At 47.8% G+C, this 20655-nt stretch overlaps 8 protein-coding genes across 8 annotated transcripts, besides 4 other annotated features; 5 read left to right on the forward strand and 3 right to left on the reverse strand.

Annotated features, from left to right (window-relative positions):
- Nucleotides 1–6: 6 nt before the first annotated feature.
- Nucleotides 7–34: a repeat region.
- A 13-nt stretch (nucleotides 35–47) lies between these two features.
- Nucleotides 48–172: a repeat region.
- Nucleotides 173–191: 19 nt separating this feature from the next.
- Nucleotides 192–308: a repeat region.
- Nucleotides 309–447: 139 nt separating this feature from the next.
- Nucleotides 448–563: a repeat region.
- A 2509-nt stretch (nucleotides 564–3072) lies between these two features.
- Nucleotides 3073–5175, forward strand: FPSE_12272 (uncharacterized protein; the record flags this gene model as incomplete). Its single annotated transcript, XM_009265389.1, has 1 exon — nucleotides 3073–5175. One exon carries the CDS (start codon nucleotides 3073–3075, stop codon nucleotides 5173–5175), a length of 2103 nt encoding a protein of 700 aa, XP_009263664.1.
- Nucleotides 5176–5835: 660 nt separating this feature from the next.
- On the reverse strand, nucleotides 5836–6540 carry FPSE_12271 (uncharacterized protein; the record flags this gene model as incomplete). The annotated part of the gene is made up of 3 exons (XM_009265388.1): nucleotides 5836–6130; nucleotides 6186–6401; nucleotides 6464–6540. The coding sequence occupies 3 exons, from the start codon at nucleotides 6538–6540 to the stop codon at nucleotides 5836–5838; spliced, it is 588 nt and encodes a 195-aa protein (XP_009263663.1).
- An 832-nt stretch (nucleotides 6541–7372) lies between these two features.
- Nucleotides 7373–8106, forward strand: FPSE_12270 (uncharacterized protein; the record flags this gene model as incomplete). Its single annotated transcript, XM_009265387.1, has 6 exons — nucleotides 7373–7406; nucleotides 7535–7617; nucleotides 7664–7732; nucleotides 7786–7878; nucleotides 7932–7946; nucleotides 7999–8106. 6 exons carry the CDS (start codon nucleotides 7373–7375, stop codon nucleotides 8104–8106), a joined length of 402 nt encoding a protein of 133 aa, XP_009263662.1.
- A 162-nt stretch (nucleotides 8107–8268) lies between these two features.
- Nucleotides 8269–10158, reverse strand: FPSE_12269 (uncharacterized protein; the record flags this gene model as incomplete). The annotated part of the gene is made up of 3 exons (XM_009265386.1): nucleotides 8269–8750; nucleotides 8800–8941; nucleotides 8995–10158. The coding sequence occupies 3 exons, from the start codon at nucleotides 10156–10158 to the stop codon at nucleotides 8269–8271; spliced, it is 1788 nt and encodes a 595-aa protein (XP_009263661.1).
- A 1235-nt stretch (nucleotides 10159–11393) lies between these two features.
- FPSE_12268 (uncharacterized protein) lies at nucleotides 11394–12118 on the forward strand (the record flags this gene model as incomplete). The annotated part of the gene is made up of 3 exons (XM_009265385.1): nucleotides 11394–11708; nucleotides 11768–11865; nucleotides 11917–12118. 3 exons carry the CDS (start codon nucleotides 11394–11396, stop codon nucleotides 12116–12118), a joined length of 615 nt encoding a protein of 204 aa, XP_009263660.1.
- A 137-nt stretch (nucleotides 12119–12255) lies between these two features.
- FPSE_12267 (uncharacterized protein) lies at nucleotides 12256–12682 on the reverse strand (the record flags this gene model as incomplete). The annotated part of the gene is made up of 2 exons (XM_009265384.1): nucleotides 12256–12385; nucleotides 12453–12682. The coding sequence occupies 2 exons, from the start codon at nucleotides 12680–12682 to the stop codon at nucleotides 12256–12258; spliced, it is 360 nt and encodes a 119-aa protein (XP_009263659.1).
- Nucleotides 12683–15759: 3077 nt separating this feature from the next.
- Nucleotides 15760–18448, forward strand: FPSE_12266 (uncharacterized protein; the record flags this gene model as incomplete). Its single annotated transcript, XM_009265383.1, has 3 exons — nucleotides 15760–15873; nucleotides 16145–16909; nucleotides 16961–18448. 3 exons carry the CDS (start codon nucleotides 15760–15762, stop codon nucleotides 18446–18448), a joined length of 2367 nt encoding a protein of 788 aa, XP_009263658.1.
- An 802-nt stretch (nucleotides 18449–19250) lies between these two features.
- On the forward strand, nucleotides 19251–20270 carry FPSE_12265 (uncharacterized protein; the record flags this gene model as incomplete). The annotated part of the gene is made up of 5 exons (XM_009265382.1): nucleotides 19251–19431; nucleotides 19491–19628; nucleotides 19681–19762; nucleotides 19815–20002; nucleotides 20056–20270. 5 exons carry the CDS (start codon nucleotides 19251–19253, stop codon nucleotides 20268–20270), a joined length of 804 nt encoding a protein of 267 aa, XP_009263657.1.
- Between the last annotated feature and the right edge of the window lie 385 nt (nucleotides 20271–20655).

The following is a 20655-nucleotide window of genomic DNA, read 5'->3' on the forward strand; positions in this document are numbered from 1 at the left end:
TAAAGCTATTTTTAATTAATTTACTTTTTTATAAGTACTTAAAGGGGTAATTTATATATTTATAGCATTTTAATTATTCTTTTAATAATTTTTTATTTTATATTAAAAGAGAAAAAATATTTTAAAATAACTTTAAAGCTTAAATATTAATATTAAAATTTTATTTTATTAAGCCTTATAGCTTATTAACCTATTTATTATTTTTTATATATTATTATAATATTTTTTTTTTATTATTAAACTTATATCTCTTAATAAATTAAATAAATAACTTATTTATATTTTTAAAAGCTTTAATATTAATTTTAGCCTTAATTAAAGTAGTAAGCTAAATAAGTCTTTTAGCCTTAAAGCCTTTTTTATTATAAAGAGCTTTTAATTTATCTTTATTTAAAGCTATAAAAAGCTTTAATTAGCCTTTAACTTTATTTAAAATGCTATAAAAGGTATAATTAAAATTACTTTTTAAAATCTTATAATTATATATTTTTAAGATCTAATAGTATAAAAAAATATTAGCTTTTTAATAAGAAATATTATATATATAAATAAATAAATAAATTCCTCTTATTTTAGCCTTTTTAGGCGTATTATAGTATAGTGCGCCTATAAGTTATATATATATTATAGTGGTTAGGTATATTAAATAGGAAATCTTAAAATTCCCAGTTTTTTTGCGACCTACCTGGCTGGTTCGTCAGATGATGAAGCGTGGAGTAATTAAACTGTTGCGTAACCTTGTCCTCGAAATGCGCGGTGCATGCATGCTCCCTCCATCCTCCATCTCTTAGTGACTTCTATGTGACATATGGATGGTCGGTCAAGAAACCCAGTCCTGCCCTTATCTTTTACTTTGTGTCCCACCACTTGTCAAGTAATATCCGACATCTAAACAGAGTATATCTTTCCATGGTGATGTACTATCACCAAGTAACTGTAATTGTTTCAGCCTTAGCATCCCAATGTAATCTCGATTGTAAATCGGTGATTACAGAGCATGGTCAGAGAAGGGGCAGTCATTGAGCAAGCAAGCCAGAAATAGAGTGAGAGAGCAGTACCCAATTATGCAGGAACAGATCATGCATCTTGCATTCTCTCGTATCAAAAGGAGCTGCTGTAAAAAGGAACAGCCGGCAGCAACAAGACTAATTAGTGCAGCACATGTTGTGCAAATATACACCAAGAAAAGGCGCAGCCACGGAGAGGTTTAGGTCCTCGTCCACCGGTAATATGCATCTGCATACATAATTACATCGATGACGATGCTGTACGCGGCCTATGCAATATGGTACTTCAGACATTGCCTCTCTGGCAAGGCTATCCCTGTTCGTTTCAGACAGGATCATCGATCCTCCCATTGCTATCCATCCAAAGATGTGGTTCCTCTTCAATTTTTTCATCTCTCCATTTCCATAGGCGATGCTGGAAAGCATGGACTTTATAATTTAGCTCAGTCTCCTTTCCCAAATATGGCTCAGCGGCTCCGTAATCGACCAAGCTAGAAAGACACACGTCTTGATGCGACTAGTTTGAAGTTGATATTGATTGGGAAGCGGATTGAGGGATTCAAATATGTGCTATCAGATAAACTGGTGAAACGCCACCCGTTATTTAGCAGCGGCTGGTGTAAAATTTGACTGAACAAAGTCTTATGGGTGGCTAGGTTGCCTGTTCTGGGAGCAGTATTGTAAATATCGACGCCAGACTGTGATTTGCCTGCAGCATTAAACAATAAACATGCTGATCACGGGTGATTCATCACACGGCTGTCGTCCCGAACAAAATAATTACATACAGTCACTGGCAATGAAGATCTGTCAACAGCCGATGGATGATCGCTCGGACTGCAGCTCTTTCATTGACGTACTGACCGGGGGAAGGAAGTGATTGCAAATCATGGCTGCATGGACAGCAGACAACAAGTCCGTTGGCCACCTCCTTTTTATCAAGTCAAGCCCCGCTTCCCACCCGCTTCACATTCCGAATGGAGTCGCTTGAAATATTTTAGGCTTTCAAATGTCGTTAATAGTATGACTGAGTCTGTCCCTGTATCCGTAGCTCGGGCTTACATATTGACCCCCGCTGCCTTCTGTTAGGTCCGAATCCATAGTACAAGCGTCTCCCAGAACGAGATGCTGCTCTAGTATCCAAAGGTAAGCCGTGTTCCGAACGAGTCCCTCTAACAGAGGTAAAGGCATAGATGGAATACTCAATAGTAGGAGATTATGCGTCATTCGTCCGGGTCTTTGGTAGATTATTGCAAATCCTCCCTAAAACTTGTATCGAAATGCAGCGTATGCATATCACAAGTGCTATAATCCACGCGATAGGTTATGGCCAAGTCGCTGTAACTCGGTTCAGGGGTGAGATGCAAATTCTTACCCTATTCCTGTTTTTAGGAGAAGCCTATCCGCCAAGGGAACCGCGTACAAGCGAGCACCAAAAATAATCATGCCAGAGCAGGGCACCTACATAGTACCTATTTCCCGTCTTCCGGCCCGGATTCTATCATCCCCGGTGTCAGCAATGTTAGTTTTAGTTGACTTGACCAGCCTCGTTGTCTGGAAAAGTGCGCGAAAGCGAAAGGCTTTGTGCAGTAATCAGCAGCGTCCATCCGTCTGTACCATACCACATCATCACTGTTAAGAAGTTTGTCTCAAACTTGCATCTGTATATATCTAGCACAAGTCCGTAGAGTTTCTGTTGTGGGCTAATGTCTCACCTCCATCTCGAGCTCAAGAAGATGCTGGTCACGTGTAGAAAGTAACGATGGATACCAGATTCCAAGTGTTTGTTGCTCTGCCAACGGCGCGGTTATTCACTTTCGTCAAAGACTTTCCAGAATCATACATAGAAAATTCAGTATCTGCTAATGTCCACCAGCATCCAAGCTAGGCCCCTTTTATGCCATCAAGCCTTTTGTTTCTAGGTCACCGCATCCTTATACATTAATTTCTGACTGGAGGTGCTTGTCGCTGCAACCGCGTGCCGGTAACAATTTCAAGAAATATATATACGTCTATCATTTGTCATAGTTTAAGCATTTTGTCTCACGACTCCTGCAAACTTACAATGGCGAGACTGGCTGGGGTCTATTCCTCTAGTGATGATGATCTTCCCGACCTGAAGACGCTGCTTCAGAGACCGAGCACCAGAGCAACGAACAAGGCAGCCAAGCCAACGGATCCAACCACCACAGCACGTACTTCCAAGGCCATTATCAACAACCCTGAAACTAGACGTGTGCGACGTCTAGGAGAATCCAAGCAACCAACAGCTAATCCTCTCTTTTCAAAATGGATGTCAAGCGAGAGTGAGAGCGTGAGGGGGCGAAGGAGCAAGGCAGATTCTAAGAAGCTGCCTCGGGAAACAACTCCAACTAGCAGCTTTTCTTCCGGATCTAGGAAGGACATGGGCTCTGGCTCTGACTCGGAAGAAGACAGCACCATGCCGCAGTTTCGCCAGCAACCTAGCAGGGGGAGAAATCGAAGGATTATAGAAGACTCTGACGACAGCGATAATAGTGAAGGGAGCTCTGCTTCTGAGAAGGAGACAGTGTTGACAAGAGTACGACGGCTTCAAAGTACCAAGACAAGTACAGTGACGGTGCCTAATATGGGCGCCAAACCGCAACCCTCGAAAGTCAAATCCAAAGCCCTAGCATTCGCGCGGGAGATCGATAGTGAAGCTGATACTGAAGGAGATCACGAAGAGGAAGACATCGAGGAACCAAGCGTCTATCAAACCGCGGATGAGGATTCCGGTTCTGCCTCTGAGCCTGACTGGCTAAACGATTCTCCTGAAGTTCCAACGAGAAAGGGGACAAGACAGTTCAGCAATCCACCACCAAGAGTTGCTGGTGCAGGGGGTCGTGTGCCATCGATTAAGAATGCTCCGACCCTACTGCCAAAAGTACCCAACGGTGTTGCAGATGTTAGCAACAGCAAAACCCGCAACATCACCAAGAAGCCTACGCCGGGTGTGGAGGTTGCTTCATCTCGGAAGGCCAGTCAAAGTGATCGGAAAGCCACTTCTGGCACCAGCACGGCCTCCGACCTTGCCAACACACTTTCCAAACTACGACTTCAGCTCGAAGACTTTTCAGATGAAGATAGCAAGGTGTCCAGCAAGGACCAGTTCACCACCCCTCCTAGTACCCCCCCTAGAGCGACCAATCTCGGAGGTCTTATCTCTCCGAGCAAAAAGATTGTTATACCCAGGACGCCTCATCATCCAAGTACGGACGCTTTTTGGAACCAAGATTTAGTCAATGATTGGAATGAACAGCACTCGCCACGCAAACTTATGCTCCCTCCTGTCACCAAGAGCCCCAAGAAGGCGAGCCCCAAAAAGGACCCCAAAAAGGAGACTAAGAAATCTTTCGCCGCTAGAAAACATGCGCTGGCTGAGAGTTTCCTGCTCGAGCTAGACAGTAAGATCACTCAAGGCAGAATCACTGAGCTTGCTGAGCCCACTGGTGGTGTGAAGCTTGTGTGGACGAAGACACTCAACACCACGGCTGGCCGAGCATGCTGGCGGCGCGAGATTATTCGAACCACACGAAAGGCTGACGGCGAACAAATATCCGTGAACTATAAGCATCACGCCTCAATCGAGCTTGCTGAAAAGGTCATTGACGATGAGCACCGTCTTCTCAATGTGATGGCCCACGAATTCTGCCATCTTGCCAACTTCATGGTCAGCGGTGTTACAACAAATCCTCATGGTCGTGAGTTTAAAGTTTGGGCGGCAAAGTGCTCAGCCGTATTTGGTGATCGTGGTATTGAGGTGACAACGAAGCACAACTATGATATCGACTTCAAGTACGTATGGGAATGCGATGAGTGCGCAACTGAGTTCAAGCGACACTCCAAAAGCATTGACCCAAAGCGACACCGATGCGGCAGCTGCAAAGGATTGCTGAAACAGACAAGACCGGTTCCCAGAGGAGCGGCAGCAGGGAAAGCCCCAAGTCGATATCAGGCGTTCGTCAAGGAGCAGATGGCTATTGTGAGGGGGGAGAACCCTGGCAGTCCGCAAAAGGTCGTGATGAAGCTCATTGCGGAGAAATGGGCAAAGCAGGAAGGTAGATCTGGAAGCAAAGGTCCTAGCAAGTCAGGAGTCGAAGGAATTGCTGAAACGCTGGTTGATCTGACGATTGAGGGTGAAGGATAGATAAGAGCATATTGGATTGATAGGCACACATACACGCAGTATTATACATGATATAACGGCACAAGCGGTCATCAACTTGTTTTCCACAACTTGCAAGAATATCTCGTATCTGGCTCTTTATGACATGGCTAGCTTCGATTTTGCTGCAATTCCTAGTCAAATCTTCCTCTCACGCCTACATTCAGAACATGGTAGACTACCCTGTATCTTAACAAGCAACCACTACAAAAATCGCCAAACCAGGCTTGAATCGCTTGAAGCATCTCTTATCAACAAGTTACAGGATGACATTAGGTTTTGTTCAGATGAGCATATTTCTTCATACCTAGTTTATAACTCGGAAGACCATGGTTTAAGCGCAGTTCAATGAACCCTAAGCTACAACAATTGTAACAGTCTAAAAACACTAATGCAGAGTCACAGCATGTAATCTAAACCTGTATAAAAGATCATGTATAATCACGTCACAGTCATCGGCGAGCGTACGAGAGTATCGTCTCTCCATTATCTAGACAATTATGTTGCATGCGTTCATTTATCCATCCACAAAGAAAATATCATCAATCGTGGTAGTCATCCCAGGATATCCTAGCTCCTCTGGCTTTACATGTTTCCTCAACACGAACGTGCACTCACTCACTTGTTCAAATTCCTTCGTATTTAGGCACCGAATAGGCCCCAGTCCTTGATCTTGAACGTCTCCCAAATCTTGGCCGAGTACTCGACAGCATCGCCAATCAGCTTACCCTGGCGTCCCAGCTCAAGGTCAACTTCTGATTCGTCATATTCTCCCTTGATGTGTGGGACGTTAATGGTGATAAGAATGTCCGTCTTCTCCTTCTCGAGCCGTAGTAGTGTCAATATGATAGCAGTGAAGTCGGGCGCAGAGGTCGTGTCGCGGGACTTGCTAACGTGAGGGGTCTGGGTGGAAATGAGCGTGTAGGCGGGTGTGCCGCTGGACAAAGTCAGTCATCTTTCTCCTCTGTAAGTATACTAAGCAAGGGTCGTACTTTAATCTGGTGAACTCAGTCTCGGCAGTGTTCCAGATCTTAACGGTATCGATGTCCGACCCAACCATATCTTCGAGATGGGTTGTCATAGCACGACCGTCGACCTCGGGGCCTGAGCCAGAGCCTCCAACACGCTCGGTGATATCGAATATGATACTGGTGAAACCATCTTGGTCGATCCAAACCTCCTGGTTATCGGGAACTTGTCGCAACTTGCTGCAAATGCGGGGAATCAGCACAAGAACAAGCTCCAGGCGCAAAGATAATGCACTACGAACCTGACATCGGCGAACTTGGCGGGCAGGTCACAAGTGATTGCACCGCCGTACAGAGGTGTGCTGACGAATTCGGGCATTTCGATGAAGCGAGAACGGTTCTTGGAGGGTCTGTCGCAAACTCGGTGGAGATGGTGATCTTGATATATGTAGGCAGTGAGTGACGCTTTGAATCAGTTGTAAATAGCTAGAATGTATTTTGTTGGATTTTAATGCAAACTGTAACTCGTATTAAAACATAAAATCTTGGCAATGAGTGTTACCAAGAAGGATGGAAATGGGCGCCTGAAAGTGGGCAAAGCGATAGATTATGGGTTTGTACTATTATGCCTTGCCTTATAGCAACCCGCTTGGCTTGGGTTTGGAGGGGCTGAGTTGACCCCGCTATGAGAGGGATGACGTAAAAACCAAGACACAGCAGCCTCACTGGAAAGGAAGTGTAGCTGAAGGTAATACCAGCTTCCAGGAACGTAAAAGTACCTTGAACGCACTTGAAAAAATTTAAAAAGTGAAAAGCAAGACTGAGTGCTATATGGCCATGTTCCAAGATTTATCCAAAAATAGAATGACAAAAATTCGAACCTAGAGATTCTAGATGAATGGTTTCCAAAGATTAGATGAATGGAGTCTGTTGGGCCAATCCCACGGTCACATCTGGTAAAAGGCAAGAGGTGAGTTCGATGGGAGGTCCCACTCCGAAAGAAAGCAATGCAATTTGATCTTATATACCCTTTTTTACAGGCTAAACACAACCAATCACAGCACAACCTAACAACCCCTCAAGAACTCCAGAGCTACGTAGCACAGTTGCCTCATATAATCTGATCGATCTTGACTTGCTATTTAATACCTGCTTTTTACTTCTGCTTTTCTACTTCTTATCCTCGACCAAGAATCTGAACACACTGCAAGATGTCCAACTGTATTTTCTGTAAAATCATCAAGGGTAAGAGCTAGAGAGCTGGATAGGATGATTGCCTGAAAGTGAGCGGGGAGAGTACGTTGAGGGCGTTCATTTATCAGCTATTTTCGTTCTTGTTGTGTCATGAAGATAGCTGACTTTCTATTGAACAGGTGATATCCCTAGTTTCAAGCTCTTCGAGAGCGATAAGACTCTTGCCTTCCTTGACATTGGCCCCCTCAGCAAAGGCCACGCCGTACGATCGACGCTGCTGTCCTCATGAGCTCGCTGACTCGATATAGCTTGTCATCCCCAAGTACCACGGAGCAAAGCTTGCCGATATCCCCGATGAAGACCTCGCTGAGGTTCTGGTAATTCAAAGAACCCGTTATACTTGATAATCATATGTTAACTTTGTGCGTAGCCTGTTCTCAAGAAGATTGTCAACGCGACTGGTGCCGCCGACTACAACATCCTTCAGAACAATGGTCGCATTGCCCACCAAGAAGTTGACCACGTAAGTCCGCTCCGCTCTGTCTCTCAACTGTATTGAAGCTGACATGAAAATAGGTTCACTTCCACATGGTCAGAACTCCGACTCCACACCTCGGCAGAACGATAGCTAACAAATGCCTAGATCCCCAAGCCCAACGAGGAGGAGGGCCTGGGTGTTACCTGGCCCACTAAACCTGCCAATATGGAACAGCTCAAGGCCTACTGCGAAGAGATCAAGTCAAAGATTTAGAGGGATGTATCAAAACTGTGGTATCCAGTATCTAGTATCCAGTGCAAGTGTTGGTTCTTAAAAAGCCCGTCTAGTATTATTGTCAACGTGCCAGGTACCGCCCTGCGCCCACGAAATCAATATGATTGTCTACAGCCCACGTCCATTTTGCGCTTCGTTCGTCTAATCTAAGTCATCGGCAGAAGTGCTGGCCACAGCAGTTGGAGGCTTGAGTGAGTACCAGTCGGTTTTGCCACCGCTCTGGATCGCTCCCTGTCTGTCGTACAGTGTTCGCGCTCGGATGTACGGGTCAAGGTGCCAGTAGTCCTCTTTTAGTAATTTGGCAATCTTCTCGCGCTCAGACTTGATCTGCTTCCCTTGTTCGCCCTCAGGGTGACGAATCCATTCTCGAGTCGCTTGTTCAAACTTCTTGACCAACTCTTCACGCTCGACCAGCAGGCGATCCCGCGTTTGCGTGTCCTTCATCTTGTCGTTCTCGCCAGGGCTGGGCTCTACGTACTTGTAGGCCCAATTCTCGTCGCCCTCGAGCTCTTTGATTAGGTGGTTGGGTGCAATAAAGTCCTCAAGCTCGGATCGGTTGTTGGTGAAGTGAACCTTGGCCGCCACGACAGGATCGAGCCAGCCACGAATGACCTTCCAAATGCCTAGTTATCTTGTTAGCATGTGACATCCATGCAACTTTTGCTACCATACCTTGGAATAGCCAAGGAGCCTTGTGTACCAGAACGGCACCAAGAGACTCCGGGTAGTTGGCCTCGAAACACTTGATCATGAACTTAACAGGAGTGTAATCCATGTTGGCCATTGAGAAGCCCGTCATATCAAACACTATACACTGCATTTGCGCATTAGAAACTTGCAACACGGGAAATATCAGAGATTACTTACAGCGGTATCGACAGGAGGCTCGAGGGTCATGCGAGCTGTCTCAATGATGTAGACGGTGTACTTCTCCAAACTCTCTTCACACTCTTGGCCAGCCTTATGAAGGCGAACTCGAACAACGCAGATAGGCCGACCTTGCTTGTCAGTGCCGTGTAGGAAACTCTTGCCCATCCGAAGTTGCTTCATCATGTCAGCGCTAACTTGCTTGGTCGCGGAGTCGGTCTTCTCATCCTCAACCGCAAAAGCATCGCCGTTCTTCATGATATCGCCATCAACTTTCATGTCATTGTGTCTCCAATTCATAGTAGCGACCAACATGACAAGGGCCTTCTCAACGTCCCACTTTCGTGCGCGGAGAAAGCGCAAAACCAGGGCATCAGGGTGATCATGCTTGACCATACTCCATATAGTGTGGCGGATAGTCTCGGGTGTCTCCTTGGCAAGTGTCTCGTGGAATTGCTTTGTCTCGTTGTATTTGTCCTCATCGGCAGACTCAGTTGGTGTCGAAGTACCAGATTTGCCCTTCTTGAACATACCGAACCCCCGCTTCTTCTTCTGATCAGCATCAGCCGAGCTTGTCTCTTCCTTGGGCGACAGAATCTCGGCGCCCGAACTCTCCTCGTCGGCAACGCCGGTAAGTTGGAAGACAGCGACCCATAGTTTACGAAGCTTTTCCTCTTGCTCAGGGGTCAGGTTTCCTGGACGTCCAGGAGGGACTTGGAACGACATAATTGCGATCTCTTCTTCGATATCTCCAGGTGGTGGCGGGTTATTGGAGCTCCCCACAGTCCAAGCTGATACAGCGACGGCAATTGCAATGACGGCTGCAGCTATAACAACAGAGTGAAGTAGATTGGCTTGAAGCAGAGGGTTGCCACTTGAACTGAAGCCAGCGGCACCGGAGGCGGTTGTGTGGGACCTTTTGGCGATAACTGTTTGGTAGTCGAGAGTCTTGAGAGTAGTTGGCCGTATCCTTGGGCTTGTAAGATATCTCGCAGTTGCAAGACTCCTGGTCAGGGCAGGGGTTGCTCGTGGCTTGTGAAGGGGAAGCCTCAGTAAGCTGGAGGAAAGGACAGATGACCGCAACTGAATGTGGCGTGCCAGTGATTGGGATGAATGGATAGACGGACTATAAGAGCATAGGGTTCGTCTCAATTGGGCCCTCATAGGTGAAGGGATGGGTTGGGGGAAGATACGACAGAATCCAATTGCACGCGCGTAAACATGCGCCGCAAAAATCAAGTCGATGGATGTCGTTTATGGGGATTTTAGAATGCGGGACACCCCTTCCTGGCGTCGTATTGAGCTCCACCAATCCTCGAGACTTTGCAGAGACAAAGGAGGACAGCAAGTCAAGAGACCTCGAGAAGATGAAAGCGCAGCTATAGACGAAGTAAAAGAAAAATCGAGATAGAATAGGATATAAGGAGGTATGAGTGTAGGTACCAAGGTAATAAAAGGCCAGTCAGTGTATTTTTGAGGGCGTGTGCAGGATTGAAAGACATCAGCCCCGCGGTTCTAGTTGGCGTGGACAGGTCACGTATTGACTGACGTAGGGGAATTGCTAGTCTGGTGTCCGGAGTACTCGGGAACAATGGAAAAGGATGGAGGTAGATTATTATCAAAATTATTATGAGTTTCATAGATACCAAATCAACAACTATATGTACAGACCCTATTGACTCATTGTCATGTCATGATTCGGTAAAGTATCGTAGCAGAAGGATTTCCTTCTTGTCCTCGCAACATGACTGGCGTGTAGCTGTATTTATGTAAGCTATTACCCTACAGAGCTATCTTAGTAGTAGACAACGCACCTAGGCTGAGATGAACAAAAGGTACTGATTTGGCACAGGTGACAATATACACGGGAGGATGTGCCTACCTGTTGCAAGAGAGTAATACTCAGGGGCTATATAGGTCTTGTCTGCATCTTCAATATCGGCACCTCGTTGTTGGTCCACGGTATCGTTACTGAGTGACAGGCTTTCATAAAAGTCACGCGACAAATTAGTCGAGGCCAAGAGGAGAAGATTTAGATGTCGTGGTTGCGACATTGCTTGTAAGAACGAAATCTCTTCAAGAAAACACACACAATAGAAAAAATATAGCAACGCCATTAATTGTAATGTAACATATCTTTTTTCAACGACATGATGGGAATATACCTGTGATACTATCAAGGAGAGCCACATCTACTACCAGGCAGCCACAGTTCGAAACGATTGCGGGGACGCCACAGGAAACATGTTTGTTTGTTTGTTGACTTTCCAACAATTCAACTTCAAGGTCGCGACTTAAAAACTGCGAAACTGCGTCTGCGCTCGTATCTTTTGAAACATACAGAACAATTCGAGCAGATTGAATCGATTATTTGAAACAGCGCAAGACAACGCCTCAAGATGTCAACTACGCCCAAGGACACCGCCAAGCGATCAAACTCTCGTTCACGAACATCCAGACCTACGACTCCTCTCCGACCCTCGTCGCGATCTTCTTTTCGCGACTCTGCGCGCGGTGCTAGACACCATGATGCACCATTCCCCCTGAACGCATTTGAGCCAGCCTTTGCCGAGCTTTCAGACGCCATGGCTGATCTTGAAACGAATATGATGCACTTTCAGCTCATGCACGAGAGTCTGGCGAGATTCAGCGAGTCGTTCGCAAGCTTCCTTTATGGATTGAATATGAACGCTTTCTGTGTCGATTTTCCTGAGGTATGTCTGCATGGGTAATCTATTCGTTATATTTCTACAGAAGCTGATATAATCGACAGGGGCCGGTTCCTGAATCCTTCCGTCGAGATAGAACCCGACAAGAGCAACCAGCCGTGACCCCATCGAAATCCGAGGCTGATGCAGAAATGACATTCATGTGAGCCTCCCCCCAGGACTTTTATTCAAATCGTTTTCTAACTGTTGGCAGGACCACGGATGGATCGTTTGTCGAGAATCCACCAACGACTACCAAGACATCCAAGTTCACCACGCCAGAGCCTCCAAAACGACAATCACGTCTACCTGCAGCTCCAGGTCGAGGAACAACGGCGCGGGGCAGATCAACACGGGGAGTCGGACGAGGCCGGCCCAGTGGGCTTGCCAGGGCGCGCGGTCGAGGTGTGCGATGAATATGATATGGTAGTCAACAGAAATAAACCGAAACGCCGTTTACGATGCCAAGAAAATCAACCATAGCTCCGATACGCCCCCAAAAGCACCAATCGCCTTTTCAATTCTCTATGAAAGACATCGAGATCGTGTACGTTCAAGCATCCATGGCAATGTCGTTGTCTCCGTCGGCAAAGGTGCGCTTTTGGTCGCCATTGTCTGTCCGCAAGCCGACAGCGGCCTCGGCCTCTTCCTGAGTGTAAGGTCCTTCGGCGATCTGTTTGGCCCTGCAGAAGAGTTAGCTTACGTATAAAAGACCAGAATATATACTCGTTGTTATTAGAAGTAACGTACCTTCGCTTGTGAGGCTTCCCCTTCTGATGCGAGACTAGAGTAGAATCCGTATCAAACCACTTGGAACACTCGACGCAATAGTGACGTCCAAGACCAGGAAGATCCTCGGCAGCCTTGGTCTCCATGAATTGCTTCAAGTGCTTAGGTGAGAGCATATCGGCCTTGACTTGGTCAACATCGCGAGTCTTGCGTCGGGTCTTGGTAATCGTTCGCTTGTTTGTGACACCCATATTTGCTGCGTGATGAGGAATTGGAAAACTTCGAGTATATGTCGTCCGGTGTGATTTCTTTGTTTCTTCCAGTTCAACGCCTAGCTGGGTAGTGGAGGTTGGCGATTTTCAAAAAAAGTTTTGGTGGAGATCGGGCAATCGACTGATAAGATGCGGGGCTATAAAATGCCCGCCACGTTTGGTGAGTGGCTGCAGTCATGATGCCAGCCACAGCATCCAACTGGAGTCAAGGGTCATGATAAAAAGGTCCTTCCCTGGGTTCTTATTCGCATATACTCCATATACCATTTCAATCTGCATAAGAAGCCTGATAATCTCCTGAGCTGAAAGTAACGAGTCACAGAGTATGTATGGCTCTTTTACACCAGTTCCATGTGTTAGTAGGCAGATACGCTTTATTCATTGCAAGTTCCTAAAAGACTTGCTTAACATCCATTCGAGGCTTACAACAACTGACTCAGGTATTAGACACAGCCACATGCCCAACTACCTACCTGTATGCATCATGCGCAGGGCGATTGATGAATGGACTTGGAAACACATGGCAGACAGCGGGGTCTGGGGCTCGGCTCCAGGATTTACGTCGGTAATGAGCAGACATCAAGTTTAAAATGATTCCACAGAAAGTTTGCAAGGCTGAAGGGGTGCTCCTGTTATCATTTAGAGCGTAGTATAATCAAGGTGAGTGTCGGGGCCACATGGATGTTAGTGGTCAGTACCTGTTCACCTTGCAGGTCCCACGAGGGATGAGGTTGCGAATCACTAGTGCATACGGTTGACAGCTGGCAACAAAGAACGGCAGCAGCCCCAAGAACAGGCAATAGGTAATCGTCTTGTCTGCTATTGGACAACATGTATGGACTGGGCGGTCTGCGGCATGATTTCTGGCAGAAATACAGTCGGGAGATGTACGCGCAGGGGCCTAGGGGGGTGAGAACTTCATCTTGATCCATTTGAAGGGTTACCCCAATTTCTTTGCGTTCGCAGATGAAGCAAAGGAACCAAGGTTTACAACTTTTGACCATATTTCTCGGTGACCGAGTACCAAGACCTCGGGCTTTCGCATGTGCGAAGAAGATATAGCGGCGACCGAAGGTAAAGCCGCTAGTCCGAGACTCCGCCGTGGTGAAACCCTACAAAGCGAGTCAATATTTTACCCAAGTAGCTGTATCGTTTGTCAATAAATCAGCGCGCCGGGGTCTTGACGAAAGACTAGGCCCTTTCGGAATCATGATGCGGGAAATTATTCATCGCCGGGGCCCACGCCGTAACGGGTGGCGCTACGATGTCCGTGGTCAATATCCGGGAATACTGGACAAAACAGAATTTAATACAATCCAGCCCAGGGCTTTCAATCCGAGAAAAAAGAATTAAAAAAAATTGGTTGAGAGATGCCTTAGCATCGCGGATAACTCAGATGCGGATGAGTTCTCAAGCCAGACTATAGAGATGGGTTATATGGGATCAGAAAAACGTCAAGTCTCCAGCCGTGTTAATTAATGTCTGGACTCTCGCAACCAAATACTGTTTTCAATTCAGGACCGGAGCCGTTACCCACATGCTTCAACTATGGACTTTCCAGGCTCATAGGTCGAACTCTGCTCGCATCTTGCCCAGGAAAATCCCAGGCATCTTCTGACGGAGTTCCTCGCAGTTTATCATTACTTCTTCACTTGTTCATTGTATCAATTACTTGATACCATTCTCGATCGTTGGTCGCCGAGCCCATTACCGAGCGACGGATATCGCTCGTAACGTCGAATCCAGCCGAGGAGGCCCGTCCACCTCCGGTCGGTATCCGGGGCAAATCTTGGGTGATGGGCCACTTCAGACTGCTTGGTGCCCGGCTAGTTCACGAAACAGTAGCTCTGACGCAACCAGTGTTGCTGGGGGGGCTTCCCCAGTAGAGCGCATCGACTAGGGGCTTTGGTCAACCAATTATCGATTTGAATTGCAACTGGAATGGATGTTTCTGTCTTCGCTCACTGGCTACTTTCTGTGAGCGCTGTGTGGTCGCGTGGGAGAGGAAACCTAGGAAGCTCGGTGCTTTCGGCTCGGAGGGGGCCAGTCCCATAGTGCAAACCAGAGAAAAGCCTGCTAGTCTACCAAATGCTACAGCAATGCAATAGCCATTGACTCTGCTTCTGTTCTCGTGGGCTATATATAAGTATGCAATATCTGTTCATGAAGTTAAGCATTAGGTAGGGACAGCAAGGTGGGGAGGGGTAGGTAGACAGAGGAGGGGAAGTGAGCCTGGGCTGGGGATTCATTCAAAGGAAGCTCTTGAAAACGAGCCAAGCAAGCCGCTCTAGGCAGCATTAGGGAAAGGATACATCCAGCACAGTATGAAAAACGGCTCTGGGAATGATTGATTCTTCAGACAACCGTTGCTGAACTTCTGAAAATGAGGTTGCTCCCTCGGTAGAGTGGAGGTTTTCGGTTACTGTCCATGACGAAGGGCAGGTGCCGATTATTTTCTCCTAATCTCTCATTGGTCGGTGATGAAGAGCTCCCCGTCTGTAGCCAAGTGGAGACGAGTTGTTAACCTCGAGCCTGTCCTAGTGGACGCTTTGTCAAGTTTCAGTGGCCCTGTCCGCTTTAGCACCTGTCCATAGAGGCTGACGGACCGCTAGCATATTCTCCACCACCAGTGTCGGCCAAGCAGCTTGGGGCTCTGGGGGTGCAGAATCCGAGGGTGTGAGGCATCACAAGCCTTTGGGCCTTGAGTGAATTAGCCGGGGTAAGAGGGTTTGGCAGCACGAACGAGGGCAAGAGTGTGGTACTTGGCCTTACCGTGAAGTGACATCTGAATTGCACCGTATCTGTGTTGCTCAGCTCAGTCTCGGCTGCCCTGGCTTTGTCCCGGGTCAAAAAACAACTCTCCACCTTCTGAGAGCCGTCAACTTTTTCCCTCTTCCTTTTAATACTCCGGCCTCCCCCTCTTCTCTCTCTCGCTGATCTTCTTCTGCGAGCGTCTCTCTTTTCCTTTCTTCCTTGTGATACCCAGAGCATCTCGACTCCAAGTGCTTCTATATTCAATTGAGACGCCTCAGATTTGAGTGATCAAACCACCCATCATGCTCGCTACCCGCCAGGTTCTGGGCAACATGTCCCGGGGCCGCGCCCTTGCTGGCGCTGCCTCTGGCTTCCGCCGCATGGCAACCGTCTCAGACAACCCTCTGGACAAGAAGGTAAGTTCAAAAACCATCTAGAGTTGTCTGCTTAATCCTGCGACCTGCACTGTGGTTTCTTGTATACCCGCGTTCATCTGCGCAGGCTCAAGACGTCATAGTGCATTGGCCAGTTCGGCTGTCAATCCACCGTCTTTACCGAGGGGCCTGCTCAACGCGCGAATTGCAATATGATTGCACCACGGTAGTGAAGCAGCAGTCGTGTAAATGGGCAACTCCAAGATGCAAACCACTCAGAAGGACAACTCACTAATTGGCTCTGCTTGTACAGGTCCGCCAGAACAACTGGGAGGAGGGTAACTACATCAACTACAAGAAGATGTCCGAAAACCTTGATATCGTCCGCTCTCGCCTGAACCGACCCCTGGCTTATGCCGAGAAGATCCTGTACTCCCACTTGGCTGATCCCCATGGTCAAGATATTCAGCGTGGTCAGAGCTACCTCAAGCTGCGACCTGATCGTGTTGCTTGCCAGGATGCTACCGCTCAGATGGCCATCCTCCAGTTCATGTCTGCTGGCATGGACAAGGTTGCCAACCCCACCACTGTCCACTGTGATCACTTGATTGAGGCTCAGGTCGGTGGTGCCAAGGATCTTGCTCGCGCTGTTGACATCAACAAGGAGGTTTACAACTTCCTTTCTACTGCCTGTGCCAAGTACGATATCGGTTTCTGGAAGCCCGGTTCCGGTATCATCCACCAAATTCTCCTCGAGAACTACTGCTTCCCCGGTGGTCTTCTTATTGGTACTGACTCTCACACTGTCAATGGTGGTGGTCTTGGTATGGCCACTATCGGTGTCGGTGGTGCTGATGCCGTTGATGTTATGGCCAACCTCGACTGGGAACTGAAGGCCCCCAACGTCATTGGTGTTAAGCTGACCGGCCAGCTCAACGGCTGGACTGCTCCCAAGGACATCATCCTCAAGGTTGCCGATATCCTCACTGTCAAGGGTGGCACTGGTGCCATCGTCGAGTACCACGGCCCCGGAACTGATGCTATCTCTTGCACTGGCATGGCTACTATTTGCAACATGGTATGTGACTTCTGTTCATTGGACTACTAATGGCTTGCTAACATTGCACAGGGTGCTGAAATCGGTGCCACTACCTCTGTCTTCCCCTTCAACGATCGCATGTACGACTACCTCGCCGCTACCAAGCGAAAGGAGATCGGTGACTTCGCCCGCTCTTACGCCCACGGCCTCCGCCCCGACGAGAACGTCGAGTACGACCAGCTTATCGAGATTAACCTCTCTGAGCTCGAGCCCCACATCAACGGTCCTTTCACTCCTGATCTGGGAACCCCCATCTCCAAGTTCAGCCAGGCTGTCAAGGAGAACGGCTGGCCCGAGGAGCTCAAGGTCGGCCTGATCGGTTCTTGCACCAACTCCTCCTACGAGGACATGACCCGTGCTGCTTCCATTGCCCGTGATGCTCTCAACCACGGTGTCAAGGCCAAGTCTGCTTTCACTGTCACTCCTGGTTCTGAGCAGATCCGCGCCACCATTGAGCGTGATGGCCAGCTCCAGACCTTCGAGGAGTTCGGCGGTATCGTTCTTGCCAACGCCTGTGGTCCCTGCATTGGTCAGTGGGATCGACGTGACGTCAAGAAGGGAGAGGCCAACTCTATCATCTCTTCTTACAACCGTAACTTCACCGGCCGAAACGACGGTAACCCCGCCACTCACTCTTTCGTCGCCTCTCCCGATCTGGTCGTCGCCATGTCTATTGCTGGCTCCCTTCACTTCAACCCTCTCACCGACACCCTAAAGGATAAGGATGGCAAGGACTTCAAGCTTGCCCCTCCCACCGGTGATGGTCTCCCATCCCGAGGTTACGACCCCGGTCAGGACACTTACCAGGCTCCCCCCAAGGACCGCGCCAGTGTCAACGTTGATGTTGCCCCCACCTCTGACCGTCTTCAGATCCTAACTCCTTTCAAGCCTTGGGACGGCAAGGATGCCAAGGACATGCCCATCCTGATCAAGGCCAAGGGCAAGACCACTACTGACCATATCTCCATGGCCGGTCCCTGGTTGAAGTACCGTGGTCACCTTGACAACATCTCCAACAACATGTTGATTGGTGCCATCAACGAGGCTAACGATGAGGCCAACAAGATCAAGAACTACACCACTGGTGAGTGGGGCGCTGTTCCCGCTGTCGCTCGCGACTACAAGTCCAAGGACATCAAGTGGGTTGTCATTGGTGACTGGAACTACGGCGAAGGCTCTTCTCGAGAGCATGCCGCTCTTGAGCCCCGTCACCTTGGTGGTCTTGCCATTATCACCCGTTCCTTCGCTCGTATCCACGAGACCAACCTCAAGAAGCAGGGTATGCTGCCCTTGACCTTCTCTGACCCTGCCGACTACGACAAGATCCGACCTGATGACAAGGTCGATATCCTCTGCACCAAGCTCCAGGTTGGCAAGCCCCTCCCCCTCGTTGTCCACCCTGCCGATGGCAGCAAGTCCTTCGAGGTGCCCCTGTCTCACACCTTCAACGAAGCCCAAATCGAGTGGTTCAAGAACGGCTCCGCCCTCAACACCATGGCAAAGGCTACCAAGAACTAAAGAAAGAAAGAAGCAAAGAAGAGAATATTTTTGGGTCACAAATGGCGTACATCCTGATGCTCTCATGTTAGGTTTTGGGAGTAGGCAGTAGAGGGATTTTTACATAATTGTAGCATGCTTTCATTAGTTGTAACAAAATTCAAAATGTTAAGTTTAAAAACGAAGAGATGCTCATGACAACATCACCCCAGAAGCTCAATCAGCATCAAAAGGCAAAAACAGTAGGAAGCTTGAAATACTTGTAAAATGATACGTGCATTGGTACCTACTAGGGAATTGTCCCTTAGCATAAAGGACAGAATTAGTAGGTTGATCCATGCTGCTTGGATCAGATTTCCTTAGTCGTTTGTTTTTATAACACAAGATTTAGGAGGCCAAATTTTCTGTTCAACGAAATTGCAACGTCTCCAATCAACACGGAGTTGTGATTGTCAGTACTTAGGTAGTAGTTATACGTAGGAATGCTTCACTGAATTTCATCCTTGTGACTGAGGTACATGGTGGCCGTGCACGCCTAAGTTGTCACGTGTACCTCTCAGCCACATCTCGACTACAACTGCCTGTTGTCCAGTTTCACTTGGCGATCGTTCTGCGAAAGACATTCAGGGCGTGGAAGTGATTCTGGGTTTGAATCGTGGTTCATTATTCATGCAGATCTGCAGAAATCCGCGTTATCCCTTTTCAGTCTGTCTGCTTCTTGTCGACCTCCCGGGAGTTTTCGATTATAATACTGTACCGACATCTGTTCATTCCTTCGAACCACCTACTGGCCGGCTGCTCCGAGTAGCGCCAATCGATAAAGATGCGACCTCGTCTTCAGAACTTCAACGCTTTACGGGCTCGATCGTACCTAACAAGACTGCCGCTATTCACTCGACTTATCGTCCTCGCTATCATTGCTCTTTCAATCGCATCGCTGCAATCTGTATGGAACTTGCGAGAATGGGGCGCTCTCATTCCTGAAGAGATCAGCATTACAAACGGTATTGTGAATCGCTTTGTATAGGACGTGGACCTGTACTAAACAAAGTTTGTTAAATAGCATACCGACTATCGACATTCCCATTAATACACCTCAACGTCATCCATGCGATCCTTAACCTTCTGGCGCTTACTCCTCTAATGGAGCGATTCGAGACTGAACACGGCACCCTGACATCCCTTGCCCTGTTCTTTGGACGTAAGAAAGCCAAACGTGCTAGAACAATAGGAACTGACTGTTTCTGTTGTAGCGTTGACATCTATACCCGCCGTTGTTTATGTATTAATCGAGCGATGCATATTCCGAGCAAACCATGGGGTTCTAGGAGCCAGGTACGTGGTAATGAAAACACTGATCATGCCGTTGTTAACAATATATGTGTAGCATGTGGGTGTTTACTCTGTTGGCAATGGAGTCTATTCAAACATATAAGAGCAACCCCCATTTTGTCATTGGCTCCGTCAATATCCCAACATGGACAACGCCTTTAATCATGAGTTTGGTTGTAGCCGCATTGATCCCTGGAACAAGTCTCTTGGGCCACCTTTGTGGCATCGCCATTGGATATGTTGGTAAGTTTTCATCACTGTATTTGCTACGCCTCGCATCTTGACACCTGGAACAGCTGGCTTTGGCTATGCCAAGCTACTTGCACCCCCAGAATGGGGCCTTCGATGGGTTGAGAACCGACTCAATCTTCTTAAGATTCTCCCGCACTATGTCAGCATTGACAAGACAACATACGGCCGATTCGGCGTGCTGCCTACAACTAACCGTCCGGGCCCTAGTGGAAGCGCTGCGACAGAGCTTGTCGGCACGACCCAGCGTCTTGGGCCATAGACGGGAGACATGATGCGTGCGCGCTCTTCCATAATTGAGCAGCAGCGCGATGGTGCCTGTTGCATACTCCTTTTCCGATTTGTAATATAGAAGGGCATATTTCTCAAAGCATTTCATATGTCATGATCAGGCGCAGCGAACAAAACAAACGGGGTGAACGGGCAGATGGGTTGTGGTGTAGCTACCTATTTATGCTGAATCTTGTTACCAATAATTCTGAATATCGATTCTAACGTTGATGGACGAGATGGAGGAGAGTTGGGAATTGAAGTTATGATCAATCATATAGAAGCACGTACTTGATGCCATATGTCATTATCTTTACAGTTCATCAGTGTTTAGACGTATACTTGTAAACTAGGACTAGGTACTCAAGGTTCTTTCA

This window comes from Fusarium pseudograminearum, chromosome 4 (assembly GCF_000303195.2).
Source record: "Fusarium pseudograminearum CS3096 chromosome 4, whole genome shotgun sequence".
In the NCBI taxonomy this organism is placed as follows: domain Eukaryota; kingdom Fungi; phylum Ascomycota; class Sordariomycetes; order Hypocreales; family Nectriaceae; genus Fusarium; species Fusarium pseudograminearum.